Source organism: Eucalyptus grandis, chromosome 10, assembly GCF_016545825.1.
Source record: "Eucalyptus grandis isolate ANBG69807.140 chromosome 10, ASM1654582v1, whole genome shotgun sequence".
Lineage (NCBI taxonomy): Eukaryota > Viridiplantae > Streptophyta > Magnoliopsida > Myrtales > Myrtaceae > Eucalyptus > Eucalyptus grandis.
In genome coordinates this window covers 35,926,780-35,933,776 of record NC_052621.1, presented here as the reverse complement: position 1 = coordinate 35,933,776, position 6,997 = coordinate 35,926,780, and the positions used below count along the sequence as shown (strand labels likewise).

At 41.2% G+C, this 6,997-nt stretch overlaps 1 protein-coding gene across 1 annotated transcript in view; it reads right to left on the bottom strand.

Moving 5' to 3' along the window:
- Positions 1-1,461: 1,461 nt before the first annotated feature.
- LOC104423046 (uncharacterized RNA methyltransferase BT_0643) overlaps positions 1,462-6,997 on the bottom strand; it is a 25,091-nt gene continuing 19,555 nt past the window's right edge. The window contains exons 6-11 of the mRNA XM_039303486.1: positions 3,267-3,422; positions 3,030-3,145; positions 2,795-2,961; positions 2,451-2,581; positions 2,225-2,376; positions 1,462-2,061 (exon numbers count right to left, since the gene is read on the bottom strand). Of these exons, the coding sequence (XP_039159420.1) occupies positions 2,269-2,376; positions 2,451-2,581; positions 2,795-2,961; positions 3,030-3,145; positions 3,267-3,422 (678 nt within the window). The 3' untranslated portion in view covers positions 1,462-2,061; positions 2,225-2,268. The remainder of the gene's footprint in view (positions 2,062-2,224; positions 2,377-2,450; positions 2,582-2,794; positions 2,962-3,029; positions 3,146-3,266; positions 3,423-6,997) is intronic.

Below are 6,997 nucleotides of genomic sequence, written 5' to 3'. Positions count from 1 at the left end.
GACACTTTGCTCCGAATCTTCTACTGCGGGATTCCACACACCAACTGATGCATGTGCTTCAAAGTAGTTGCCATTGGTCACCGAAGCTACAGCGCACTATCTCATGTATAACAGACTCGTTAGGAAGTGCATTAACGGCTGTGTAAACATGTAACTTTAAAAACAAACTCAAAATCAATGTGATGGAGCCTCAGTTGCGTCTGGATTGCACGTACTTCATGCCCAGGAGTACTGAATTCATACTGGCTCTGAGAATCTCTTCACTTGGGGAGCAAATGGTACGATTCTACGAATGCAGTACTTTCGCTGTCTTTTGATGGGAATTGTCCCTTCATGGCATTCTCCATATTTCCACCAAACCTGACTAAGAGCACCTCCTAAATGTTCTGTTCCATTTCCCTTCAGATGTAAGCTTGGTTTCATCTATAGCCAAAAATGTGCATGCTTCAGCTTTTGTTCAGTAAACTCGGTTAAAAATTCTGAGGAAGGACAAGTAACATAGGTCGTGGGTAAAACATTCCGGGTTTCCTTGACAACAGATAAGTTAGAACTACGCTCTTTCACAAAAGTTATATGGATGCATATTGTCATGGCTGGTTTTGAAAAGTTAGCAGCTCACTGCAAACAAATATTAGAAGGGACAAGGAAGTACAGTAACTCAGCTAATCCTAGTGCAGGAAATGGGTCAAAATGAGGAGGAAAAGAACCTGGATCGTGTGATTCTTGAGAAGTGGATGATTGAAGGCGGGCTGCCTGAAGATATCAATACAATCGATCACTTCACTCTCTTCAAGACTTGGCAGCTTGATCTTATGAACTTATTCCTTTATTTCCAGTAGATCATCCAAGACAAAAAAAAAAGTCAAAAAGAGAAATATGAAGTAGCAACAAGCAGCAGTGCTAAGAATGACCTTAATGGTTTTTACTTGCCCCTTTAGGCTTAACAAGATCTGTCCCTCTATCTGATACAAGGAGCATCATTAGAGCAAGCCCATTGCTCAGCATAGTCACAGTGAATATTAATCACCGAACTTGTAAAAGTTCTGACAGAGCTTGCATTTGCCATTGCAGAAAAGATTTCCCGGCGATGAGAAAATGAGAATCCTTACATGTATTGAATGTCCTTGCCTCAAATTCTCCTATCAGATGGCATCGTATATTACTTAGAAAAGATGGAATCAGATTCTAGTTACTCCAGTGGAGAATGTTTCTCTAAGCATAAATGGAATCGGAATGTGAATAGCAGCCATCAATTCTCGTTCTGCACCTGAAAGCAATTAATTAATGTTGAAGACAGGGCTTTCCGTGTTCATTTGATTTCCTTCTAGTAGATGAAATGAAAGGGAGAAAGTGATTTCCATAAGTGTATCACCTTATTCTAAAGGCCACATGGATATCAGATTTTTCATCCTTTCATCAATTAGTAAACGGATAGTAAATTACCTTTAGCACAATAAGAAATTGAATAAAGATATAGAAGAGAGCATTCTTATTAACAGATTCTTGAGAATCGACAGATCAAAAGTGGGCTTGAAATGTTCCCCAAGAAGGTTCAAAATGGATGCTTAATTCCAGGGGAATACTAGAGCGAGGTATTAATAATTGCCGAATTAGTAAAAATCTTCTTTAACTCAAGCAATCCTAAACTAGGTGGTCGCAGTTGTTTCCATGTAGATCTCTGAAAACTTGTTACGTCCGTATGTCTCCTTATCCTGGTCAGGAGAAGCATACTGTAGAAGAAAATCCAGCACACCCGTGATAAAAATGGAATCCATATGCAACGGAGGTGGCTCGCTGATCTGTAAATCATAGCAGTCCAGTCTTGACACGTACTTCACAGGATTCTCTGCATCGCTCTCTCTATAATAGGCAGCGCCGAATTTAAGATGGCAGAAAAAGGATACTTTTCTAAAGCCTTTAGAAGGAAAACGGCGGCTCCCCATTTGTGGTGTCATATGATGACATCAGGTTCTTCATTGACCATCTCTCCTCCCAAATCAATTACATCAGTGGCACCGATTAAAGTGAAGAATTCTCTGGGCCAGCATCCTACTTCCACATCTGCAAAGCGCACCCACCAATGTCCTCTAACTTAGTTCTCAAGCAGTTTTTTAAGTGACAGAAGAATTGAAAATGTGCAAGTATCTTTTTTTCCCTGAAGAAGGAAATATACTTCTGAAAAGATGGTACAGAAAAAACTGGGGTCGTCTTCTGGAGAACATACTTGCTGAGAGAGATCTTTGTAGTTTTGCAGTTGAGAAAACACCATCAACAGAGCTCCAGTAGGCACACACACTCGATGTGGGGAGTGTGTGGGAACATGTCTACAGGCTGTACACTTTTTAGTTTGTAACACCCTTCTATGTTTTGCTCTCTCTGCAAAGACACACAGGATTAAGCGACTGACAGCAAAGAAAAAGAGGAACTAGTGGGATGGACTTGATACATACCACCCCATGACAAAGGTACTCAAGGTCGCGTGCACAGGTAGCTGGATTACAAGATACATAAATAATACGCTGAGCCTTGAGCTTCAGCAGAAACTTAATTAACTTCAGATGCATGCCTGGCCGATTTGGATCTGCAGTATTCATCCAGTAAAACAGTGGGAAAAATTATTTGTACTTACAGAGAAGCTCTGCTTAGCTAGTGAAGTTTATATACCTACAAAAATTATCCTGAAAGATACTACTTGTTTGCAGAGAACATAAACACCAAAAAAAAAAAGTGCAGATATGAAACAACCTTTAAGCCAACCAACAAAGACTCAATTATAAAATTTAAGAAGAGATACCCGAAATGACAATATCTGGTTTAGGGAAGTTGCTGCCAAAATTTGCATCGATTTTATTGAGATCTCCTTGGATAAATGTTGCATTGCTGATACCATTGAGCTTGGCATTCAGACAAGCATCAGAGATGGCTTGAGCAACAACCTCGTACCCATAAACATGTCTAACCCTGAAAAAGACGGTCTCAGATTGGTCGAGTTCTTTCACATAATTATCACAATGGACAAATATCTGTACCTTCTGGCAAGTGTCAGACCAATGGTGCCTGTTCCACAGAATAGGTCTAGCACAATTTCTGAGCCATCTCCCCTGAGACCCGCACACTCCTCAATAAGTTTATACAGAACCTCAGCCTGAAGTGCACCAGGTCTTAGAAATTTTCAAAGAGAAGAAGAAAAGAACACTAGGGATTTTTACAAGATAATGGAAGCTATGAGGAGTTAGCAATACACTGATCTGATCATGTGTTGATACCTGCCAAGTATTTGTCTGAAAAAAGGAATTGGCGGAAATTTGAAAAGTAAGCCCTCTCAAGGTCTCTGTGATGGTAGATTTCCCATGCAAAGTGTATTCCTCCTCTCCAGTAGATGTATTACCCACCGAAGTATTCACATTATTAACAACACTTACCTGCCATTTACAAGTATAAACTAACTCGTATAAATTATCTTAAATAAATTTTTTTAAAAAAATTGCAATCACAAAAACTTGGCACCAGAGGAAGGGCCACTGAGCGCTGTTCTAACCTAATATTTATAATAAAAAGAAAGAATGCAGAAGATAGTTGACTCTTGCTTGCAACAGACTATTATGCCACTAATTCAGTTTAGCATCTACTTAAGTATTTTAAAAAACGTGAATAATTTGATCTCTTTGAACTTCTTACGTAAGTGAAAAAGAAAATCCAAACGATTCAAAGAAAATAAATCTTGATGACAGAAATATGTAGAACCATTATCACTGGATATATATATGTTTTATCTGATCAAGACTGACCACCTGATATTCTTTAAAGGAGACATTTATCCAGTGTGTTGGCCATGGCTTTTAGCAAACTGGATACTCTAAACATAATTCACCTATGTTGGAAAGTTCCCCTACTCAACCTAAGAAAAAAACGAAATGCTCATTAAATTAGCAAAGAAGAGTTGGCCAACAAACCACTTCAGGGAAAGATGTAATTTTCTACTAAGGGTTTCAGCAACTCGGGCTTGTAAGATGATGTCACGAAATTAACCATGACCTCCAGCTGACCAGTCTCAATGTCCCTGAACATATATGAACGCTAATAAAGATAGGGAATCCAAAAAAATTACCCTACAGATATAAGTATTTTAACACAGCGAAACTGTTGAAAAATTTTATGATACATATATTTCAGACAAATTCACTGAATTCCAGTTGCGTTTCTGTGGAAACTAGAGCCAACTTTTGCGCTTAAGTGGCTTTCCATGGCATGCAGCTATCTAAATAACTAGATAATGGAAGAAAAACTATTATTCATACCCACTTATAGACAGAAAAGAGAAACTTAATGAGAATTCATTGCATTAATTGATTGTGTCGATTAATATAAGAAGAAAATTGGGAAAAGGAATGTAAAATTAGGGTTGCAAGCAAACTGATCGTATCGCTCCTCTATCTTCCCAGAGGAAAAACATCTCTAAGATCTGTTCCTTGGATGTGAAAGAGAGCACTTGATCTCTCACTATCGAAAAAGGGTACCATGCCTGAATCTAACTGAGGTTGCAGGTGAAGCCTGGACAGTGTGTGATCTACCGATTTCTTTATTGGCAATCTCATTATTCAATGTCAATCAACTGGAAAACATTTATCTTTAAAAACTAACTATGCCATGCTTAGATCCTGGTCACAAACTATTACAAGTGGAAAAAGCTTTTACACTACAGCCCCTACCTCCCAGTTCTAAGCATTAGATGCTTAAGAAATCCAGCATGAGAGTGGACATCATAAGGAGACAAACCTAGTTGGGGATCTCTCCAGCAGTCTTGTATAGCTGCAAGAACCTACGAGCAGAAATGCAAAAAAGGAAAGAAGTCTTTGAGCATTATATAAGGAGTCCTTAATTTTGTCTGTTTAATCAGCAAAACAAATCTCAACAGTTCAAAGCAAATAACCACATGAAGAGCAATTATTTTAGGAGGAGCTCAATCACAAAAGAGATGCAGCAACTGTAAACTTATATCTGGCAGCTACTTGAAAAAGAAAACATGCCCCCAGATGAGCATAGAAGGAAGATAAATTGCAAGGTCTACATGCATGTAAATGTCTCATTACATGTAGAGCTGACGACTCCCTTCTGGCTAGAGTCATAAGTGGATTTAATTTGCCCCTTCTATGTTAGGCTGTGGCTTCTTTTTACTTTATATTTGATTCAACAGTAACAATTAATCATATAAAAAGAATCCATTTCAAAGTTCAACCATCTTCGTAGCATACCTTGTTAGCAGGGTCACTTTGTAGTAAGCACTTGTTGACATTCAGGACCTTATCAAAGAAGCCTGGTGCATGCAGTCCCAAAGCATGGTTCTCAGTATCATCACGATCTTCTTCAAACAACTCACGTGGCAACCATCTTTGAGAGCCAAATGAAAATTCCATCTGTGAAAGCACAAAGTAATAGCGCCGTCAGAAGATCGTGCCAAGAACAAAGATTCACTCAGAGATGGAAAAAGGTTTGTCACAGTCCTATGTGATCAAGATAATGATATTGCGCACATGGCGCAGTAACCTCATGCCAAAACTTGGAGCCCATAAACTTTTCGTAATTAGAAAAGAATAACTGTATCGCCCAACGACATTGTTGTGGTTTGAAAATTACACACACACCAACAGAGCATGGCATGGTGATCCTTGAAGTCGAATTAAAGGTTGCATCAGCAGAACACAGCTCCCGATAGATGGGAAAATTAGGACAAGTCACAGGCAAGGAATCCCGATTTCATGAAAGTTACAGCTCAAGAAACAATATCTGATCATTTAGCCGACCCTGCTTAGTGAAAAGGCTTACACAATTTCTGATTAGTTAAACGCTGATTAGAATTCAGATGCCAACAAGACCAAAAAAACCAGTGCAGCATAATGACAAGGGACAAGAAGGTGCAACATCCGCCGCCGACCTTGTTCCGATAGTGGAACTGGATATCGCAGGAACGATGGGCTTCATCATCGCGGGGAACTCCGGATCATTATCGGGAAATTTCCCGACGTGAACGATCAGCTCGCGGACCTGCTGCCCTGGCCCTGACCTGAGCCTCGTACAGCAAGTTCTGCGTCTTACACCCTCCGCAGTACGATGCATACTCGCAGGGGGCATCCACGACGTCCCGGTGCGGAGATATCGTCCTCAACTTGGTCACCTGCGCATTTCCGGACACGCCTCGCGGAGTCAAAACTTCACGAAACTTTCCCGGTCGAATCCAGCGAGGTAGAAAGGGACGAAAAACAAAACCTCGGCGTAGTTGCCCTTCCTGCGGGTGACGCGGCCGACGAAGCGCTCGCCGGGGAGGGCGCGGTCGCAGAGGACGACGAAGCCGGTGCCGTAAACCTTGCAGACGCCCTTGCCCTTGTAGGCCAGGCTCTCGCACTCCAACTCGAGGGTCTGGTTCTTCCTGGGGAAGTAGGAGGTGGAGCGAGCTTCCTGTTGCGGAGGAGAAGGAGGGGGTCTTCGAAGGAGGGGACGGAGGCGGCGGCGGCGGCGGTGGTGGCGAAGCGGAGGCGGCGGAGGAGGGGGCGAGGGAAGAGAGCGGTCGGGATGAGTTTGAAGGAATGACCGGGGATGGCGGCGGCGGCGACGGCGGTGGCGGTCGCCGGCATTGTGGGAACGCGGTGGTGGGAGAGACTGAAATGTTGGCTTTGTGGAGGGACGATGAATTGAGCAGGAAGGAGGAGGATAGAGGGCATTTTCGGTAGTTCGTATGCCAGTTAAATGGGCGGGCTCGGGCCGGTGAAAATGCGAAGCCTGTTTAAAAGAAGCCCATTGGGCATCTCTAGTTAGTCTAATTAGTGCGTCTATTTCGCGAAGAACGAACGATTTAGAAAATAATTTATTAAATGGTTGCTTATAAAAATAAACGATCGAAAAATATCTCACAAAAAATATTTAAACACGAATTCTTATCAATAATAAAAAAATTATTTCATTAATTAATTATAAGTGATATAAATGATTATTTTAGGAAATT